General features: G+C 37.1%; 1 protein-coding gene across 1 annotated transcript in view; it reads right to left on the bottom strand.

The window, feature by feature from the left end:
• Window positions 1–23,694, bottom strand: part of SLC4A10 (solute carrier family 4 member 10) — a 155,193-nt gene that overhangs the window by 62,416 nt on the left and 69,083 nt on the right. The window contains exons 9-11 of the mRNA XM_027776513.1: window positions 22,893–23,067; window positions 21,925–22,058; window positions 21,276–21,521 (exon numbers count right to left, since the gene is read on the bottom strand). Coding sequence (XP_027632314.1) covers window positions 21,276–21,521; window positions 21,925–22,058; window positions 22,893–23,067 — 555 coding nt within the window. The remainder of the gene's footprint in view (window positions 1–21,275; window positions 21,522–21,924; window positions 22,059–22,892; window positions 23,068–23,694) is intronic.

Below are 23,694 nucleotides of genomic sequence, written 5' to 3' on the forward strand. Positions count from 1 at the left end.
AGACAGAGAGAGGCAGAGAGACAGAAAGCGAGAAATCACTCCCCAGGGGGGATGGCCATGCCACAATCCCTTCTCCTCCATTCTCCTCTCAGGATCTTGGGCACACATGCACACGCGCCCAGTGTGAGTCTAAGTCACCAGGTCCGGGACTTGAACTGTGGTGGACTACTGGGAGTCCAATGACATAGCCATTATGCCAAATTCAGGTCCCCTGCATTTACATTTTAACAGTGACTTTCTGAATGTGCTGTTAGAAATTTGATGTATGAATGCAAGCTTATAGGAGAAATATTTTTTCTATTTCTAGGATTTTGAGACTTTTATTTGTTTAATTATTTATTTAAATGTATTTTATTTACGTTTAATCACTGTACATCTTTACAATATACAACATGTTTTTTCCCAGCATGAATATGGTGCATATGAGTCAAAACAAAGACATCGCTATATACGCTATCATCAACAGATAAATGTTTTGAAGAGTTAGGCCTATAAGTAGATGTTAGTTGCCTATACATCCTTGTCAGGACTACCACTGACTAGTAACATTCCTCATTCATTGATCAATTTCAAAGTGCAAAAAAGATATTTTTAACATAAAACATTTATTTTATATATATATATATAAGACAAATATCATAAATAGCCACAAAAATCATTGTTCTTGCTTACGTCTGCATACCTGATACCCGCCATCTCGGCACATAGTTCTGAGGCTACATGCCTCTACAGGAAGTTTGAAAAAAGATCTCTGTACAACCCGTTATAGCCTGAGGAAGATTCCTTGCTGTAGTTTGCCTATCCTTAAAGATCAAAAGCAGATATTCTTTTTTTTTTTTTTTTTGGAGAGGTTTTCGCTATAGGGCACGTGCGCTCGCCAGACAGACAGAGACATAGAGACAGAAAGCGAGAAATCACCCCCCAGGGGGGATGGTCACGCCGCAATCCCTTCTCCTCCATTCTCCTCTCGGGATCTTGGGCACGCACGCACACGCGCCCGGCGTGAGATTTAAGCCACCGGGTCCGAGACGCGAACCGCGGTCGACTATGTGGGAGTCCAGCGACATAGCCATTACGCTAACTGCTGGTTCCCAAAAGCAGATATTCTAAACAAAGAAATAAATAATAAACAAGACAATTTTAATCTCCTGTCTTTCCTCTATACTGATGAACTTAGTCCAAATTATTTCAATACAAAACTACAAAAAGCAAAGAGAAAAGGCAAAATCAGAAAAGGAAGAAAAATAGAAATAGCACTATGAGGATATAGAATATGGGTTTGGAACATAATCTCGTCCAAAATAATTTCTAGTGACTCTGGCAAAAAATTAAATCACTAATCCCCCGTCCCCCCACCCACCATACATCCCACCAAAACTCCTAGATGTATAATAGAGTCTAGTGCTCAGGACCCTGGCTCTCCAACTGTATTTCCTTCCTTCGTGGGACCCCTAAGTGCTCAGTTGAGTGACCTCAAACATATTATTTAACCACTCTATGTTTCAGTTTTCATATCTGTAAAGAGGAGATTATGATAATAATCAACCTCACAAGTAAGGGTAAAAGAGATAATAAAAGTAAAAACACCTAGAACAGAGTCTGGCATTTGTAAATACTGATTAGATGTTAGGTATCATCATTGTGATTATTGTTGTTACTGTTATTCCTACCATGAACTCATGGGCTAGAAAGTCCAGTTACCATAAGCAGAATGGGCAGTACCTACATTTCTCTATATTTTTTAAAACACCAGTATAGTAAGCCAAATACTTAGATTTGTACTATTGGGTTATTTGTCTTAAAACACACTTTTTATGGGACCAGTAGATAGCATAATGGTTACGGAGCTGGACTCCCATGTAGTCGACAGCAGTTTAAGTCCCAGACCTAGCAGTGTCAAACTCACACCGGGCACATGTGTGTGCGTGCCCAAAAATCATAAAAGGATAATGGAAGAGAAGGGGTCGTGGCATGGCCATTCCCCTGGGGGATGATTTCTAGCTTTCAGTCTCTCTGTCTCTCTCTTTCTGGTGAGCACATGCATGCTATAGCCAAAATCTCTCTTTAAAAAAAAAAAAAAAAGAACACTTTTCACAAAACATATCCTCTACTACCCTTTCCTGACCACAGGAAAGTAAGTATTCTAAGCCATCCTGTTTATACAAATTAGCAACAGAATGATCAGATAAACATTATAATTAAATGCCTCCATCCAGAAGACTTTGCTTGTGCTTGAAGACTAATAGAGGTGATCAGTCTTTCGTATACAAGAAGAGCCTGTGGCTGTCTTCTGGGAGACATAATTTGGTAGAACTCCTTTAAACATTATTACTAATTTTAGCCTGTGGGTTGCAGATGCTCTCCTTTTGCCTTTGTAGTTATTAATAGTACCTTCCTGTGTGTGCTGAGAAATAATGGTTTGTGATTCATTTTTTTTCAGTCTCTTTACTGACTAAATTAGCCCCCAAGTGCTGCGTAGCAAATAAGGTATTAATATAGAGCATAAAGTCAGAGAATCAGGACCTATCTGTTGAAGCCAAACTTTATTTTTTATTTTTTATTTTTTTTGGAGAGGTTTTTGCCATAGGGTACGTGCACTCGCCAGACAGACAGAGACAGAGAGATAGAAAGCGAGAAATTACCCCCCAGGGGGATGGCCATCCCTCAACCCCTTCTCCTCCATTCTCTCAGGATCTTGGGCACGCACACACATGTGTCTGGCATGAGCTTTAAGCCACCGGGTCCGGGACGTGAACTGCAGTCGACTGCATGGGAGTACAGCGACATAGCCATTACACTAACTTCTGGTCCCAAGCCAAACATTTTTTATGATTATTCCTTTTCTATTTCAAAAATATTTTGAATTCCAAAAATAATAAAGCAACATTAAAGAATATCTATGAAGTAATAACATAAAAAGAAACCTTATAGTCTTTCTACCACACTTGCTATAATTTTTTGGTATATTCCTTTGAGTAGGTTATTAACATAATTTTGTGAGCATACATCATTTTTCATCTTCTTTACAGAAGGGTATAATGTAAGCATTTTCAATTTTGCTGTATTACTCCTCATGACCATCATGTTTAAGGTATGTAACACAGTTTACTTTTTCACTTTTTTATCTTAAACATTTAGGCCAGCCTCTGTGGTTTAACATTAATGATGATGTGAGGGTGAGAGCCAGATGGCTGACCATGGGTTCAGACCCCTGGATTGGCTTAAAAACATGATGGGTACATGTGGGAGCATCTGGTATTCTGAGGAACTGGAGGACTGGGAAAAGGAAATTACATAACAGAACCCTGTTGGCAGTTTTTCTCTTTTATCTCACGAAAGTGTGCACATATTCTATCACAAAAAATAATTTATTTTTCTATTAAGGTGGCTATTTGGGACCTACAAATGGTATAATGGTTACATCAGTAGACTCCCACATAGTTGACTGTGATTTGAGTCCCTGACCCAGTGGCTTGAAACTCACACCAGACACATGTGCATATGTACCCAAAATCCGGACAGGAGAATGGAGAAGAAGGGATTGCAGGGTGACCTTGCCCCCTGAGGGGGTGATTTCTCACTTTGTCTTTGTCTCTTCAGTAAGCCCACATGCTCTATATAGGAAAAATCTTTCTCAAAAAAAAAAAAAAAAAAAAGAAAAAAAAAAAAAAAAAAAAAAAAAAAAAAAAAAAAACACCAGCCAAAAAAGATGACTAAATAATACAGTGATAAGACTTATATGAATATATCTGCTTCATATTTGAGGTTTTAGTCTTAGAAGAGATTCTCTAAGTACTTATACTTTTCAATCTAGGATACTATTCAAACATACTACATCATATAATGAAGAAAATTGCTTTTTAAAAATATGCAATGGGGACCAGCAGTTAGCATAATGGCTATGTCGCTGGACTACCACGCAGTTGACCGCGATTCGAGTCCCAGACCAAGTGGCTTAAAACTCAGGCCAGCCGTGTGTGGGTGTGTGCCCAAGATTCGAAGAGGAGAATGGAGAAGGGATTGTGGCGTGGCCATCCCACTTGTGGGGTGATTTCTCGCGTTCTGTCTCTCTGTCTCTCTCTCTGTCTGTCTGGCGAGCACACATGCCCTATGGCAAAAATCTCTCCAAAAAAAAAAAAAGAAAAGCAATGTAACTTTAAAATACTACTACCACTAGCTAGCACTAGAAATATACTTTCCATTAAATTCTCAATTTTTTTTCTCATCTAAATTTCACCTCTATCCCAAGAGAAGGAATGAGCTGAGTGAGTGAATGAAGAAGTGAATGTATGAATGAAGAGCAAATCTATTTTTTTATTCCTTAAATATGTTGTCTTATACTACTTCCGAGTTTTGTACGTTACTAGTTTCCTGAATTGGAAAATAAATTTTGTTACCCAGGAACTGCTTTGAAAAGCACCACTTAACTCACATTAGCTCATTGTATGGTTTGTCATAAGACTTAAACTTCCCACCACAAAATTCATTCTCAGAAATGACAAAGTAATGCGTGCATATAATGCCAGTTTAATCATTTAAAATATAGAGAGAATAAAAAGTAAAAGATTCCCTTTACCACCAAATCTTTCTTCCTCAAAGCCTTTTCTTTTGTCCCCAAAGTGAATTTGGTATAATACTTATTCTTATGTATTTCCACTATTCTTCCTATGTGTTCTTTTGAGCTAAGAAATTGTCTCTAGAAGGTTGCTCTTAATGGCCTACCCAGGGTCATTAATCGGGATAATGGTATAGATCTCTATCCCAGCTTTTTAAGACAATCTATTACCGAGACCAGCAGTTGGTATAATGGCTATGTCGCTGGACTCCCACGTAGTCGACCATGGTTCGAGTCCTGGACCCGGTGCCTTAAACTCACGCCAGGTGCATGTGTGTGTGTGCCTAAGATCCTGAGAGGAGAATGGAGGAGAAGGGATTGTGGAGTGGCCATCCCCCCGGGGGGTGATTTCTCGCTTTCTATCTCTCTGTCTCTCTCTGTCTTTCTGGCGAGCACACGCACCCTATAGCAAAAAAAACTCTCCAAAAAAGAAAAAGAAAAAAAAAAAAAGACAAAAAGACAATCTATTACCAAGCTTCTTAAAAGACCAAAATAAAAATGGGGCTTCAATGTGACACATCAAAACCCATTTCCAGCTAAGTATTTTTTTTGTCCATGTCAAGTACCTATCAGTATGGAATTTGCATAATCAAAATAAGCACTATTACACTTTAATAAGCTCAATATAATATATTTTATATCATAAATATAATATTGTTTTAATTAAGTTTCAAATTTGTAAATTTTTATATTTTAATTTCCTGTTAAGAATAACTCAAGGATAATATATAAGAAGATTAAGTAAAACAGCATTTATGCAAACTCTCCCATATTCTAAATAAAATTTACTTTGGACAAACCAATGATATACAGTACAGTTGTCAAAGTGCTCAACAAAATATTAGATGTTGGGTTTTATGCTAGTTCTTCTACTTCGGCAAGCCATAAACCTTCTGAATCTCAGTTTGAAATTTTGCGGGGTTTTTTTTGGGTTCTACATAAATGTTATATTCATTAAACATTTATTAATATATTTAACTAATATTTATTGAACATCTATTTATGCCTGGAATTGATCTGAGCACTGAGAAAGCAAAGATAAAATCAGATTTAACCTCCTGCCTTAATGATCCCTTTACTCTAGTGGGGAGAGAGACAACAAACTAGACTGATAGGTAGAGTTAGCACTACACACCAGCACAATACTTTGTGATGGTGAGGATGCAGGAAAATTGGAATATCATGTAATACATTGTGGGTAGGAATATAAAATGCTACAACATTTTGGCAGTTTCTCATGAAGTTAAACATACTTTCCATATAATCTAGCTTCCTAGGTATTTACCCAAAAGAAAATTAAAACATGGCCCAAATAAAGACCTGTATGTGAAGAAATATTGCTCCATACTGAAAACACCCAAATGTCAATCAACTTGGGTTTGGATAAACAAACTGTGGTACAAACGCATAGCAGAATGCTACCAGCATTAAAAGGGATGGATGGATATATGCAACGAAATAAATGAATCTCAAAAGAACTATCCTAAGTGAAAGAAACCAGACATACGCTATGATTCCATTTATGTAAAGTTCTAGAAAAAGTAAAATTCTGAGACATAAGTCCTATCGCTGGTTGCCAGGGGGTGGAAATGAGAGATTGATTGCAAAGGGGCATGAGTGAATATTTTGGGGAAATGTTTTCTACATTGATTATGGTGATATTCATCTGTCAAAACTCATCTAAAGGTCCACTTAAGAGGGGTACATTGTATTATATCTAATGATACTTCAGTTAATCTTTAAAAAGAAAACATATTATATAATATGTTAGAAAAGGAAAAAAGACAATAGAATAGAGATTTCAGATAGGAAGTTCCCAAATAGGTGATTTTGAATGAAGTGTAAAAAAAGGCCACATAGTTATCTGAGGGACAGCATTCCAAGCAAGGAAAAACAAGGGGAAAAAAAAAAAAAAAGGTTGCCAGTATGAAGGCCAAGAGGCAAAAACATGCCAAGTGTGTTTAAGAAAGATCAAGAAGGGGCCACCAAGTGGTGTGGTGGTTAAGGAGCTAGACTCCCACATGGCCTACTGCTGTTGGAATACTGAACCCATCAGCATGAAAATCACACCAGGCACGTGTACATGCCCCAAATCTAAAGAGGACAGTGAAAGAGAAGGAACTGTAGTGTGGACATTCCCCCATTGGGGTTTCTCACTCTCCCTCTCTCTGTCTCTTTCCGTCAAGTAAACACAACCTATGGCAAAAAGTAAATAAATAAGAAAAGAAAAAAAGAAAGGAAAGAGAGAAAGAAAGAGAAAGAGGAAGGAAGGAAGGAAGGAAGAAGGAAAGAAAGGAGGAAAGAAAGAAGAAAAAGGAAAGGAAAGAAAGAAAGAAAGAAAAAAGTAAAAGAAAAAGAAAAAGAGGAAAAAAGATTAAAGAGACTGGTGTAGCTGGACCAAAGTGCAAAGCAGTAGAATAAGGGAACTGGGAGACACCTGGAACAGATGAAGCAACACTTTGAAATTCCTGGGAAGTCATTTGCAGTGCTTTGAGAAGCAAAATGTGATGGTCTGACTTGTTTTTTGTTTGTTTATTTGTTTGGAATTTATTTATAATTAATTAATTATTTATTTTGGGAGAGGGTTTTGCTATAGGGTATGTGTGCTTGCCAGAGAGACAGGAAGCAAGAAATAAACCCCCAGGGGGGATGGCCATGCCACAATCCCTTCTCCTCTCTTCTCCTCTTGGGATCTTGGGCATGCACGCACATGTGCCTGGCATGAGTTTAAGCCACTGGGTCTGGGACTCGAACCATGGTCAACTATATGGGAGTCCAGTGACAAAGCCATTACGTCAATTGCTGGTCTCAATTTTTTTTTTTTTAATGACTTGCGTTTTAACAGAATTCTGGCTGCTTCATAGTGAATAGTCAGTGGAAGAGCAAGCATAGAATGAAAAACACCAGCTGGAGAGTAAGCACAATAATCTAGACAATGTGGGTAAAGAAGATGGTAAACAGTGTCTGATTTCTATATACAAAGTCATTAAAATTTTCTAGAAAATGTGGCTGTATAAGAAATAATAGTCAAGACTAAATTAATCTGACAGCTGAAAGGATGGAGTTGCCAATAACTAAGAGTAAAAGATCTGTAAGAATTTGCTCCTACAACTTCAGACATAACTAGAACCAAACTATAAACATTTATCCAGTATGTTATTTCACTATGGCTGCCATAATGAAATACTACAATGTGACTTAAACAACAGACATTTATTTTCTATCAGTTCCTGAGACTGAAAGTCTAATACCAAATGCCAGCAGGGATGGTCTCCCCTGAGGCCTCTTCCCTTGGCTTGCAAATGATCTCCCTCTTGCCATGTCCGCATCTGGTCACTTCCCTAGTGTCTCTTCGAGCACTGAGATTTTCTCTTCTTGTACAGACACCAGTGTGTTTGCATTAGGATCCTTATATGACCCCATTTAACCTTAATTACCTCTTTAAAGGCCCTATGTCTAAAAACAGTCCCATTCTGAGATACTGAGAGATAGGGCTTCAACACAGGAAGTTCAGCCCTTAACACCCAATGATATGTCAATGCTTTCAGAGTAGATAACAAGGTCCTCTAAAAATTTGCTCTTATAATTATAAAAAAAAAATCTACCATTGTACTTCATTCATTTAGATGTCAAATGCAAATTTTTTTAAGAAAAAAAATTATTCTCTTACAAACTTGCTCATTTTTAGAGCAAGTTTGATAAACCGTGAAGACACCAGGTACCTTTATAATAGAAAGACCTGAGACATAATAGGGTGAGTGGAAACAGAGTAACTGGCCTCTCACAAATTTCACTGAAACTGGCACTGAGCATTCATTTACACACAGTAGTTTGTGACCCTTCATGTAATTAAACTGTTTTATAGGAATTATTAATGGTGATAGTTATCTTGGGTAGCATATAAATAACTGTTTTGCATATAATTTGAGAGCTATGACCATAGAATATTTGCACAAAATAAACTTTTTCCTCTTCCAGAGTTGTATATATACTTCTTCACTTGATGTTTACTATTTGTTAAATGATAGATGTGAAATGCATAAGCCAAAGGCCTTCTTTGATCAAGAATTCTACTTATAAATAGAAAAATATGCCACACTAACTGAATTTGGCTAGTTCTATAAATATCTAGTAAGAACAGTGTTCAGAGCAATTAACATTAATTTCCATAGTTAAAGGGAAGTGTTTCTTCCACTAACTTCCACTAAAAAAAGTTATTAGCAATGTCTCTATGCATTCGTTTAACATGACTAATACTATCAAGTATGTACAAGTGACATTTAAATCATTCAGTGAAGTAGAGATGAATGAATGAATAATGTATCAACATTTTACATGAACCAGACTAATTTGCTAAAAGTTTCCCAATAGGAACAGTAGATACCTTGAGTAAAATTATCCAATTACATACAAAGTGCCAACATTCATAAAGAACTCATGGCAATATGCCCAATGGGTAAGATAGAGATGAATAGTAGAAAGAGATCACACCATCTAGTTACAGAAAACATAAATGGAAAAAAAGGGGGGGAGGGCTGTTCTTTTCCTCAGTTTCATTTGATTATTGGTAAGCCATAGTCATTAACTTGTTCTATAAAATAGATCTTATTTGCTCCACAAGATCTTAGTAAAAATAAAGATATTCAGAGAGCTTTTGAAAAGAAAAAGTGCCTTCTCTGAAAATAAAATTTTAATGAAGTCTAAATTTATTTTAATTGATATTTTAGAAGCTGAAATGCTAGATAGTTACAAGAGCAATGGTTCACAGCTTTTTATAGCTATCTATGCCTATCTACTCTGTCAAATATTTCCATGCCTTTGTTATTCATTATATTTTTCATGGATTTTAAGAATAAAATCCAGTGAAACTTTTGGAAGAACATTTTATTATGAACACCTGCTTTAAAAGTTCCCGGCTGAACTTCTGCTTTTTTACTGATGTTAGGTTTATCGGTGGTTGAGAAGCAGTGCTTTAAAGAATTTTTAAAATCCCAGCGATTGTAGGAAATATTAAGAAGCAATATGGGGACCAGCAGTTAGCATAATGCCTGTGTCGCTGGACTTCCATGTAGTCGACCGTGGTTCGAGTCCCAGACCTGATAGCTTAAACTCATGCCGGGCACGTGTGCATGTGTGCCCAAGATTCCAAGAGGAGAAAGGAGGAGAAGGGTTGTGGCGTGGTCATTCTCCCTGGGGGGTGATTTCTCACTTTCTGTCTCTTTGTCTCTCTCTCTCTCTCTGTCTTTCTGGGGAGTGCACACACCCTATAGTAAAAACCTCTTCAAAAAAAGAAAGAAAGAAAGAAGCAGTAGCAGTATGATCTCAAAGAGTATGGGCAAATTATGCTTTGATGTGTCAGAGGGACAAAGAAAAACTACTGTTTTTTTCTGGTTACATATATAGACATATATATTAAACAAATAATGATAAATATGGGCAAAACACTTCCTATAACCTGTTTCATCAGTGCATTGAAATTTCAGCTCTCTTACATTAGGTACTTTGACTTCGTCTTGCAAAAAATGTTCATTCAAAGATGATGTGACAATATTTCATAAGTAGGGTTCTGAAAATATTTTAGTAGACTTCAGTCACCAAAACTGTTTGAACACAGGCACAGGTAAAAATTAAGCCTTAAGTGCCATCTCTAGGAGTTGTGACTATTTAATTCACGTTAAAGATTCTTACATCCCTTTGGCAAGAGTAGAGATAACATAGTCACATATCTTGATTGCCTTTGAATTTTGCCAGTGCATTTCAGTACAGTATTAACAGGGCAGTAATTTTGCCTATGAAAATTCGTTGCTGACATTAAGCAAAGCCTCAGTGCTGACTGATCCAGGGCTAATAGCCATGGAGTCTATAATAACACTAGCTGACCATTCTTGGAGTTTGGACGCCTGATCAGAAAACCAGCTGAACCTGGTTGTAACTTAATCTAACATAAACAGATCACCACAGTTTCAGTGCTGAGGTATTTTAATATAAACTAAAATTTTATTGCATTACATTTTAAATATTTCAGAATATATTTTTTAATCTAGGTCAATTCAAGAAGCAAAGATCAATTAAGTTAGTATTTCAAAGACTAAGAACTCTCTGAGGATTGTCATCACAACTCATCAAAACTTGACCACATAGCTTTTGTTTATTCAATGTATCTTTAAAGAAGAAACTAAGAAACCATCAATAACTATTTAGCACCCTCCCTCTATATAGGGCACCCATGTAAACTGCTGTCTTTTCATAGCTATTTGACAAAGTATGAACGATAGTTATACATAAGATTTATAGCTCAAAACTACAGTTACAGACAAGGAAAACAGGGAACCAGCAAGGTGGCATAATGGTTATATTGCTGGATTCACAAGTAATCGACCACTGTTTGAATCCCAGACCCAATGGCTTAAAACTCACACTGGGTGCATGTGCATGGGTGCCCAAGATCCTGAGAGGAGAATGAAGGAAGGTAGATTGTGGTGTGGCCGATTGTGGTGTAGCCATCCCCCCTGGGGAGCCTCTGTTTCTCTCTGTCTCTCTGGCAAATGCAAAAATCTCTCTTAAAAAAGAAAATAAAATAGTAGCTGAAAGTGGATATGAAGAGTAAAACTATTGAGATATGCTTAACAAAGCTTGACTGGAATCTACCAAACCCCTAGCTCTTTAGAGACACAAAGATGAAGAGACACCAATTCTGTTCATAAAATATTCATAATCAAAAAAGACAGAGACACGGAGAGATAGAAAGCGAGAAATCATCGCCCAGGGGAGATGGCCATGCTGCAATCCCTTCTCCTCCATTCTCCTCTCGGGATCTTGGGCACACATGCACACGCCCCTGGCGTGAGTTTAAGCTGCTGGGTCTGGGACTCGAACCACGGTCAACTACATGGGAGTCCAGCAACATAGTCACTATGCTAACTGCTGGTCCCCTGCCTTGTTAATAGTGTACTGAAATGCACTGGCAATATCAAAGGCAACCAAAATGTATGGATTGACTATGTTATCTCTAGAAGACCTAAGAATCTTAGAAGTAAATTGTGTAGTTGCAACTCCTAGAGATGACACAGTGAGAATAAAACAGGTAAATAATAAATTAATATACTGGATATTTCTGCTCTAGAGGTAAGACATTATCATTAAAACAAGAATTTAGTTCATTCAAAAGCAAGAAGAAAAAAAGGGATAACAAGTATTTGTATTAAAAATCAAGAATGAGGTAGGATGCTAGATGCTATTGAATAATTACTGAGTGTTTACTATTTCATTTATTTGATTCTAAGATGTCAAATCATCTACTTCCTGGAAATCAGGTTTTTCGTTTTTTGTTTTTGTTTTTGTTTTTGGTGGGAAGCTTTATGTTAAATGTGCATACCAGTTGTAAGAACCAGTTCCAGAAATGTAAATATATGAATGAATGTGTTAATCTTACGATATTTGCCAAGCACTGTGCTAGGTACAATGGATACAAAGATGTGTTCAACAGTCCTGAACCTACTGTTACAGAGATTGATCCAGTGGAGATAACACAGACATTACTCAAATAAGCACAAAATTATAATTACAAAGCAATGTTGTAAGCAATTCTAAATAAATACAGTCAAATGTGCATGTAGCAAGAAAAATGTGATTGAAAAGCTGAAACACAAACATTTCTATAAATCTGTTTGATTCTTTATTTTCTTAATTAATGAGTACTAGAAGGATCCATAAACTACAATAATTTCCTTTTCATCTTCTTTTGCATCACATCTCTTATCAACTTCTGGAGTTATGTTGTGAGTTTTAGTCCTGCTTATCTTGGTCCTTTCAGATGATTTCTCTGCCATATTGGCACCCTGTCTAAATTTTCAATTAGAACTAGTTTAATGGATCCAAATTTATACATTTTTATCCCATGTTAAGAGGCCATCTTAGTAGTTAAAACAGTCAGGTCCCATATAGCAAACTACAATTCAGATCCTGGCCACCACACTTGAGAAACATGTCAACATGTGCTTGCCTACTCTAAATCATGACACGATGGAAGATTGGAGAAGAGATTGTCACATGACCACTCCCCATCGAGGAGTACTTTCTTCCTTTCTCTTTCTCTGGTAAGCACATGTACCTTCTAACAATTTAAAAAATAAAAATAAAAAAGAATCTCTTAATGGTGACCAGGTGGTGGTATAGCTGTAAGGCAACTGTACATACTTGAGGAACGTCATGGATTTGTGTCCCAGGGCCTCTCAGCATGCTAGGCACACACCTATGACTCAGGCTGGCTGGGGCTGGGACTGGATTCCAGTGTGAAGACCCTCATGGGCTTTCTTTTTCTTTCTCTTTCTCTCTCTCTCTCTCGTCTTCTCTCTCTCTTGCTCACTTCTTTTCTCTCTTTCTCTCTCAAGAGAGAGAAATAAATAAGTAAATTTAAAAAAAAAAAGTTTGTCGTAATGGGACCAGCAGTTAGTGTAATGGCTATGTCGCTGGACTCCCACGTACTTGACCGCGGTTCGCGTCCTGGACCCAGTGGCTTAAACTCACACCAGGCACGTGTGCGTGCGTGCCCAAGATCCTGGGAGGAGAATGGAGGAAAAAGGATTGCGGCGTGGCCATCCCCCCTGGGGGGTGATTTCTCACTTTCTGTCCTCTGTCTCTCTCTATCTGTCTGGCAAGCACATGCGCCCTATAGCAAAAACCTCTCAAAAAAAAAAAAGTTTCTCGTAATGTGTCAACTTTATCCCAGACTTCTAGGTGAAATCTTTAAGAGTAGTGTGTCAGGGCTGGCAGATGGTGTAGTGGTTACATCATTGGACTCCCACATGGCCAACCATGGTTCAAGTCCTGGGGCTGGTGGCTTGTAACACACCAGGCACATGTGCATGCATGCCCAAGATCACAGGAGGAGAATGGAGGTGAAGGGATTGTGGCATGGCCATCTCTCTGGGGTGATTTCTCACTTTCCCTCTCACTATCTCTCTCTTTCTGGAGAGCACACGCACCCTAAGGCAAAAAACTCTAAAAAAAAAAAAAAAAGATAAGTGTGTCAATTGTGATGTAAATAGCACACTTTTCTTTATTGGTCAGATAAGATTGTCAGATGTCATTTATTTTGCAGCATGTCCAGTTAATCAATATACATTAAGTATAGTTTAACTATGTCTACAGTATTTGTTGGGACGATAGGACAATAAAATTTTTACATGTTCTCTACTTTAAAGAAGATTCGATCTAGTAGAGGAGATGAGATAGATTATATTCTTTTCTGAGTATAATGTCAGTTAGTAGATAACATTTATTCAGAACCGATCAATCACTATCCTGGGTTACAGAGGGCTAGGTGTAGGAGAAAACAAAATAAAACAAAAAACAGATAAAAATGTAAACAAACAAACAAACACTCCAACTTTGTAGTGAGATCACCTCTTCAACAGCATGGTAATTGTAATATTTCATTAACTTCAGTCAACATAGATCAGAAACAAGAGTAATAGTCAGCCTTGGACTTTGCTTTGGCCCAATTGCAAAGCATTAATACAGGTTCAGTTTTTCTTTAACTAGTCATCTCTGAGAGTATCAGATTATTACAATACACTGAAAGGACATCTCGTCTTGCACACCAACTGCTTTATTCTATTTTTGCCACTTCTTAAAATTAAGGCAACCAAGAAAAATTATTCCCATAAACTCATTACTTATTGCTAACTTGACATATTCAGCTTGAACGTCTGAGGTAATGTATATCGTCTCAAAACTAAATAGAACATCTTGATGCTTGTTCTTGGCACAATGAAAGAAAAGCTTATATCTTCAAATATAAGGTCTATATACAACACATTATAAAGTAAGGATGCCAGAGGAGCTAAGAAGTCTTTAAAATATCAAAGGTACTTCGTTGGTAAACTATGAATTTAAGGAAATGTGAAAATAGGAGTCCCACGTATCTGAAATGTAGATCATAAATGTGATGCTTTTACCCCCAGTAACTTACACTCGAGCAAAATATGTGGAATGATAAGCATCTCAGTCTCAGATATTTTGTCCTGAGCTATAATATTTTCTAGAAATTTTTCTAATAAAACCTGTGAAGCATAAGGTCAGTCATAGGTGAAGTAGTAAACTTTCGGTGGGGATTAGTATACTGACACTTAAAAACTGATTGATATGGAAAGATAACAATGACAAAAAAAAACATACTAAAAGCACTGTGTAGATGTAGACTTTATGAAACAGTAAATGTTTTATGAGCAAGCTTAAGATTATACATTAAAAAACTGTCATTAACAAAAGCTTATTTATTTTAGTTTTGTTTTGTTTTGTTTAGAATTTTGCCATGGGGTATATGTGCTCAGCAGAGAGAGAAGAGAAAGAGAGAGAGGAAAAGTGAGAAATCACCCCAGGGAGGGATGCAATCCCTTCTCCATTCTCCTCTTGGGATTTAGGTCATGCACAAATATGTTTCCAGAGTGATTTTCAAGTCACCAGACCTAGGATTCGAACTACTCACTCTTCCACTGGGAACCCAGCACCTTACCCACCATGCCACCTGCTGGTCCCAAAACTTTTTTTTTTTAATGCAGATAACTGAAGAATACTAATAAACATAAGTATTATACACACAGCACAACAGATTGCTCTTTCCTTCTCCAAAGGCCAAGTAATGGCAATATCTGATCAGATTCATGTATGCAACATGAATACTATTCTGTTGACATGAATACCATATGCAACATGAATACCTTTCTGTTACACCCATTTCAGGTGCCAGATGACTCTAAAACATCATTGCCCTTCAGAATGAACCAGTCTTTCCATCCCTTTTACCTCCCTAATTATGGTTGGGAAGAGCACTTTGACAATGGAGCCCAGTGATCAGAACACATTTATGCTCAGCCTTCAAAAAAATTAGGTGTCAGATGCCCACACTGATCAAAGTAAAACTGCAGCTTAAACTCTTGGTGGAGACTTTCAAAAAAGCAGAGATGGAAACATGGAAAAAGTCACGACCTGAGCCACTCCTTTTTCAATCACCATGACAGGCAGGGATCATGAGTATACAAACTGTTTTCAGTCTCAGATTATCCTCTGAACATCTGTCTTACTTAACCTCACTATTTGTCTTGATTCCATTTCTTTTAACCCCTGAGAGTTTGTAATCCCATGTAAACTCTCCCTTTCACTTCACCTCTTTCTCTCTCTCTTCTCTTTTTCTCATTTGAAAATATACATGGATCTTTTCTGTTACAAATGGTCTTTTTCACAATCTCATTGCCCTTCTTTGTCAGGCAGTCTGTTCACCTTCTTTGACACCAAAATTGCCTATGCATACTTTCTCCATTTCTTTACCACCTTTGAAAATTGGTTTCTTGTCCTGCCTCCTCTTCCCACCCAAACCATTGTTTTTTAAAGTTAACTATCATTTCTTTTCTAATCCTTTTTCTCCTTTGATCTCCATACCACTGTCCTCTCTAAAGACTCCTAGAAACATTCTGGCCCCTTTCTGCATTAGTCATGGTTTTTCCACTTTTCTTTAAGGTCTCTTTATTTTTTTAATCTAAGGGTTGCATTTTTTCATTTTTCTTTTTGCTAATTTTATACATTTGCTTTTATATTTTTTATTTACAGATTAATTTTACATAAAGTTCCTATCATGTTGTATATAATATTTTTTTAACAGAGAACTTTACATGTTTTATCTGTTAAATGTTTCTTCCCTTTACAACCTTACACCTGCCCCCTACTGCCCATTATCTATCATACACTCCCCTCCCTAACAGTCTCTGGTATCTATATTTATCCTGACCACTATCATATCTTCAGATCTTTCCATTTCTGCCATAGAGTATAGTATCTCAGATTATCCTCTGAACATCTGTCTTACTTAACCTCACTATTTGTCTTGATTCCATTTCTTTTAACCCCTGAGAGTTTGTAATCCCATGTAAACTCTCCCTTTCACTTCACCTCTTTCTCTCTCTCTTCTCTTTTTCTCATTTGAAAATATACATGGATCTTTTCTGTTACAAATGGTCTTTTTCACAATCTCATTGCCCTTCTTTGTCAGGCAGTCTGTTCACCTTCTTTGACACCAAAATTGCCTATGCATACTTTCTCCATTTCTTTACCACCTTTGAAAATTGGTTTCTTGTCCTGCCTCCTCTTCCCACCCAAACCATTGTTTTTTAAAGTTAACTATCATTTCTTTTCTAATCCTTTTTCTCCTTTGATCTCCATACCACTGTCCTCTCTAAAGACTCCTAGAAACATTCTGGCCCCTTTCTGCATTAGTCATGGTTTTTCCACTTTTCTTTAAGGTCTCTTTATTTTTTTAATCTAAGGGTTGCATTTTTTCATTTTTCTTTTTGCTAATTTTATACATTTGCTTTTATATTTTTTATTTACAGATTAATTTTACATAAAGTTCCTATCATGTTGTATATAATATTTTTTTAACAGAGAACTTTACATGTTTTATCTGTTAAATGTTTCTTCCCTTTACAACCTTACACCTGCCCCCTACTGCCCATTATCTATCATACACTCCCCTCCCTAACAGTCTCTGGTATCTATATTTATCCTGACCACTATCATATCTTCAGATCTTTCCATTTCTGCCATAGAGTATAGTATTTGGTATATATTGAGTGGGGATGTACAATGCATATCTTGCAAAGACTGGCTCACTTCAACCAATATTAAGTCTTCTATATTTATCTACTATGAGTCAAACAATAGGGTCTCATAGTTTCTTATGACTGAGTGATATTCCACATATAATAATGTGCCACAGTTTTTCAACTTAGTCATCCGTTTCTGGACACTCAGGTTGATTTTCTGACTTAGCAATTGTGAATAATTCCGCAATAAACATGGATGTGCAAGTGTGTTTCTGAGGGATCTCCTATCCTTCAGGTAAGTACCAAGTACTGGGATTACTGGATCATATGGTAACTTTGTTTGTAGATTTTTGAGGAACCTCCGTATTGTTTTCTATAGAAGTTGTACTCATTTACATACCCACCAACAATTTAAAAGGGCTGTCTATTCACCACAGCATTACCAGCTCTCATTGTTCTTTATTTTTTTGATTCTCATCATCCCAACTGTGTTTAAATGGTATTTCATTGTTATTTTAATTTGCATTTCCATTGTAGCAAGAGACTTTAAACATGTTTTCATATACATTTTGGGCATCCATAAGTCTTCCTTGGAGAGCTGTCTATTCAATTTGTTTACCTGTTTTTTAATTGGATTATTCGACTTTTATGGGTGAGCTGCTTGAATTCCCTATATATTCTGATTATCAATCCCTTGTCTGTCAATTACTTTGCAAATACTTTTTTGCCATTTTGAGAGTTGTCTTTTCACTCTAATTATCATTTCCTTTGCTGTGAGGAAGCTTACTAGCTTGATGTAATCTCATTTGTCTATTTTGGGGATTACTGACAGGGGTTTAGGGGTCTTATTTAGGAAATTTTTGCCTACTCCAAGTCTTCTAATGTTTCTTGCAGGTTTTCTATTAGTAGCTTTGTAGTTTGAAGCTTTACATTTAAATCTTTGACCTATTTTGAGTTGATTCTTGTTAATGGTAAGTTATAGGGGTCCAGTTTGATTTTTCTGAAGGAGAATATCCAGTTCTTCAAGCACCATTTGCTAAAAAGAGTCTTTTATCCACTGCATTGTCTTGTCAAAGGTCAGTTGGCTATATGTTTTGGGGTTTAGTTCTGGATTTTCTCTTCTATCCCATTGGTCTGTGTGTTTATTCTTGTGCCAGTACATGATGTTTTGATTATCAACATTTTGTAACATTTTGAAGTCGAGTAGTGAGGTGTCACCTATTTTATTCTTTTTGTACACTTTTGTCTTGGCAATGATCAGATTTCAGACAAATTTTATACTTGCTTTTCTATTCGTGTGAAGAATTTCACCGGCAATTGGACTGGAATCACACTGAATATGTAAATTAATTTGCACTCTTCAGCCTTTATGCTACTAACACTATCCAGGACTCTGTCCTTGCTGCCCCACTCTTTATTTATGTATTAAGTTTTGGGAGGGGGTTTACCATAGGACATGTGTGCTTTCAGAGAGAGACAGAGATAGGGTGAAAGTAAGAAATCACTCCCCAGGGGTGATGGCCATGCCACAATCCCTTCTCTTCCATTCTCCTCTTGGGAATTTGGTCATGCAGGCACACATGCCCAGTGTGATTTTAACAGTCACCAGGTCTGGGGCTCAAACCATGGCTAGCCATGTGAGAGTCATTAGCCACCATGGCACCTGCACAAATTTCATATCTTGTTTTACCACTATCTATGACTTTGGACAAAAATTTCAAAGCTTTAACTAATCTTTTGCATCAGTTGTATTCATGCCTTTTGTCTGAATTACTTTCCTGCCCTATTACTCTGCACCTTACTAATCACTACTAATTTTTGTATGTCATTCCCTCTAAGAAATTTTTTCTGAATCCCAAATCTGAGTTAGATGTTTTTCTAATGTGGTACCCTAGCATTTTGTACCAGTCTTTAAACATAGCATTCATCTTATTGTCTTCTTTGTCTATATTGTCCACTAAACTAGAACCTCATTGAGGACAGAGTATTATTTATTAGGATTTCCGTAGCACCTAGCATAATGCCTAGCATGTGATAGGTTTGAAAACCCAGTCTACCACAGATAAGTATATGTCCAGGCAAGAATATGCAAGTTCACTGACAATGCTTTCTTGTCAAGGAAATTTCATGGAAAAGACATGTATCAGTGTTATGTTTGGTTCTGACAACTGCTCTTCCCATCCACTTACTCTCTGAGTGTGCTTTTTTCCCTTTACTTTTTAAAGAATTATTTTATTTGTTACCATTTTTTTTTTAATCTGTTGTAGGGCACATGTACTCACCAGTGAGGATGGGGCAGAGGCAGGGAGTGAGAAAGCAAGTTGCCAGGTCTAGAACTCGAACCATGGTTGGCCATGTGGGAATCCAGAGCCTTCACTACAGTGTCACCTGCTGACCCTCTCTGAGTGTTCTTGATACCAGTTCTTATTCCCTTCGTAAGCCTGCTGGCAACACTCACACTACTTGCTTTTATTGGGAATGATCTTCTATATTTCCACCTTGATTTTTCGTATCCAATAGTAGAGTATGCTGTTAAAAGCTATCTCTAGGGGGCAGCAGGTGGTGTGGTATCTTGGGTGCTGGACTCCCACATAGTCAACCATGGTTTAAGTTCCCGACCCTACAGCTTGAAAATCACACCAGGTGTGTATTCACATGTGCCCAAAATCCCAGGAGGAGAATAAAGGAGAAGGAATTAAGGTGTGGCCATACTACCTTAGTGGTGATTTCTCAGTTTCCCTCTATCTCTTGGGTGAGTTCACATATCTTATGGGGGGAAAAAAAAGCTATCTCTAAAGATGAAGAGAAAGTCGAAGTACTAAAAACTACATTATACCATTACCTACTCTTAATAAAATGATAATATTGCTGGGTCAGCAGGTGGCATGATTGTTAAGGTGCTGGACTCCCACATGGTTGACTGCAGTTCAAGTCCTGTACCCAGCAGCTTGAAAATCACACTGTGTGTGTGTGTGTGTGTGTGTGTGTGCACGTGCAAAATACCAAGAGGAAATGGAAAAGAAGGTATATCAGTATGGCAATTCCCCATGGGGAGTAGTTTTTCACTTTTCCTCTCTCTGTCTCCCTCTGGCAAGTACACAAGATGAACCTTATGGCAAAAACAAAACAAACAAACAAACAAAAATTAAAACATTGCTCCTCCATTTTGGTCTAATTTTCACTCCTCCAACTTTTAATAGTAAATAAATACTGTTTTTTTTCATCTTTAAAGGACTTGGTGCCATATCTAAGTAGGTATAGTCAAAGCATGTATGGCTGATGTGGAGGTTATAACTGTCTCTTAAAGAACATATTGCTCAAATATCTGCTGTATAAAAAAATCTATACAATAATAAAATATCCTAAAGTGAAACAAAAGAAAAAAATCACTTAATGGCCACATGTTCTGTGCAGGCACAGCCTTAGTAATTTTAATTGTTGGCATACCAAAACGATAATGAGCAATCAGTTCATTTTCACCTTTAATCCTAAACTGTAATGTCGCCTTCAACAAGCAATGCCTGAGTATTTCATCACAAATGTCAAAAGTTTCAAAGAAAATTTAAATTTAAATTCAGTGATTTTTATCTATGTTTTTTATCACATTTTCAAACATCAACCTAGTACAGCTTAGACCCAATGAGTTTCATTTACCTCCCTGCTCTGAATCTGAAATTTCATCTTTTTGTTAACATGTTACTTTGGATTAGGGTAAATTGAAAAGACTTTCAAGTAAGATGAAAATAACATTTATTTTATAAAACTAAAATCTATGTATGTTAACCTTAACTTGGTTCATTACCTACTTATTTTAGGGAATACATGTCAAATAGCACTTTACAAAGATATTCTTGGCAGAAATGATGGAATGAGAACTCAAGTACCAGATGCGTGGCTAAATAAGATGACTTTTAAAATCTTGCTCAATTCTGAGAGTCCAGGATTTAGATCATGCATCAATTTGAGGCACACTCTGCTGAGTGAGTTCCTCAGATTTTTTATAAAAATAGCTATATTTATAAAAAGAAAAGCCCCACAGCCAACAGGGGATATGTACTTACGAGTATTGTGTCAGCAGTTCCAAATCATTATGCATGTTGATGGGATATGCTTCACTGAGTTCGAACAACTTCTCCAGGGCCTCATAAATGAAGATAATGCAAATAAGAGAAGCAAAAGCTTCTTCAGTAAACCGAGTGATATAGCAGACAAGGGAACTCGCATCAGTAGCCACAAGTATGATACACAGGGTTGCAGTCCAAAGTCCAATGCTAGCTCTTAAAGATAAATATGACAACCCATACTCTCTAAAAGGAGGGAAAAAAGAGAACAATACAAAGAAGATCATTTAACAATTTGCCATCATTTTAAGTAAATGAAAATAAGCCTAGTTCGGGAAGTGAATGTAAATAAGACTTAAATCCCATGAATATCTGAACTGAAGACTTCATCTAAAGGGAACATCTAAGGGGACAACTAAAAGGATTTCTCAGTCCTTAGAACTGAATCTTATTTTTTATAAATATTACATATCAATATACACAAATATTTTACTTTTCCTTTATTTCCATAGAGAGACAAAAATGACAAACTGAATCAAATCAGCCAAGTCCAACTCTCCTAACAGACTCTAAAAGGTGATGTTGGGAAAAATGTAAATACAGTAAAGAAAAAGAAAAGGGCTAAGGTCCAAGAGTACATTACACTTACTTGCAAAATTTAAACAAAATCTTTTCAAACACCAAAACTGGTCCTGTACTGCCCAATATGGTAAGAGGCTGACCACCAAAGAGAGAATAGGCTATTCCAGTCATGGATGCTCCAAACAGAGATTCGATTGCACTCTGTAAAAATATACATGGTTCCATTACCTAAGTTGTACAGGCAGTCATTATAACTAGGGAAAAAAACATTTAAAATGCACATGCTCCTTCACTGTGAAGAACCTAGCAGCCTTGGGCATTATATGGGGTAGGATGAGAAAAGGGGCCTGTAGCAGCCAGAAAATGAATGATACCAAATGGAAAGATGTCTTCTCCACTTTCTTGATAACCTTACAGAAAGTCTAAACTTACTCAGATTCCTGTCTAGACAGAAACATGGCCCAGGTATATGGGAAATAGGCCTATTGTGAAGTAAGAATAGAACCTAAAATGAGGCTGGGATTTGGAAGAAGGGGGCAAAGGAGATCAAAACCTTACATAAGACTCAAAGCTAGTTCAGAGATAGTCCATTCCCAGATTACCAATTCCACTACCCATTCAGAAAACTCATGATTTTTTTTTTTGGGGGGGGGAGACGTTTTTGCTATAGGGTACGTGTGCTCACTAGAGAGACAGAGAGACAGAAAGTGAGAAATCACTCTCCCAGGGGGGATGACCGTGCCACAATCCCTTCTCCTCCACTCCCCTCTCGGGATCTTGGGTACGGACACACAAGCACCCAGCGTGAGTTTAAGCCACTGGATCTGGGACTCGAACTGCAGTCTACTACATGGGAGTCCAGCAACATAGCTATTATGTTAACTGCTGGTCTCAAATTCATATGAATTTCATCTTTCCCAGACTATACATCAAATATCTCCTCATAAAATAATTCAAAATTAAATGCTCACTTATCTGTGTATGAATCTTAACAACAGATTGTTTTCAAAGTTCTGAGAAAAGCATAATACATACTATACGGCCTTCAGTTGCTTCTCCAAGGAGTCCTCCAAATGTGATGACAGGAGACATACACGCGCAGTAGAGAAACAGAAAAGATGCTAAGCACTGCAGGCTGAAAGCATCTCTGAAGTCACTCCAGAAGTATGGAGCTTTTCTTTTGATATCTAAAATAAGTCCCCCAAAAATCCTAAGACAGGGGGAAACAAAATAGTGAAACCCAAATATAAAAAACACACAAATCAAATGATCATTTGCTTTGTTGCCAGGTCACAGTATACGTTTTCCATCAGCTGAGGTAAGACCCACATTAACCTACTTGTTGTATTATAATCTACAAGGATGTCGTTGCACCAATATGTTATCTCAATTTCTAGCCAAATATTATACTAATAACCAAAGATCCCAGGTTCTCTCAAACAAGGCTCAGAGCTATTCACCAATCAAACTTCAAATAATGAGATTTAAGGATTACACTAACCTCTGTGCCATTTTTACATCAACCTACTCTTTCTAAAGTCAGGCCTAGCACCCTCAATCATTGGAGCATTTTCTAATATTGACATTCCATTTGGCATAGCAGAAAGTGAGGGAGGGAGGGTTTACTGGCTTTTGTATAATCCAATAATGAACATCACCCTAGAAAGAAAAAGCAATGTAGCAGTATTTAACCATGGCTCGAGTTGCCTACTCTCTCTGAAGGAAAAAAAAAAAAATCCTCACCAAATAATGTTTGAGGCAGATATTTAAATGACTTTATGGATAACAGCAATATTTAGTAGAGACAGACAGGTTTTAAAGTTTAAAGTTGCTTCCA

This window comes from Tupaia chinensis, unplaced genomic scaffold (assembly GCF_000334495.1).
Source record: "Tupaia chinensis unplaced genomic scaffold, TupChi_1.0 Scaffold000674_2, whole genome shotgun sequence".
Classification (NCBI taxonomy): domain Eukaryota; kingdom Metazoa; phylum Chordata; class Mammalia; order Scandentia; family Tupaiidae; genus Tupaia; species Tupaia belangeri.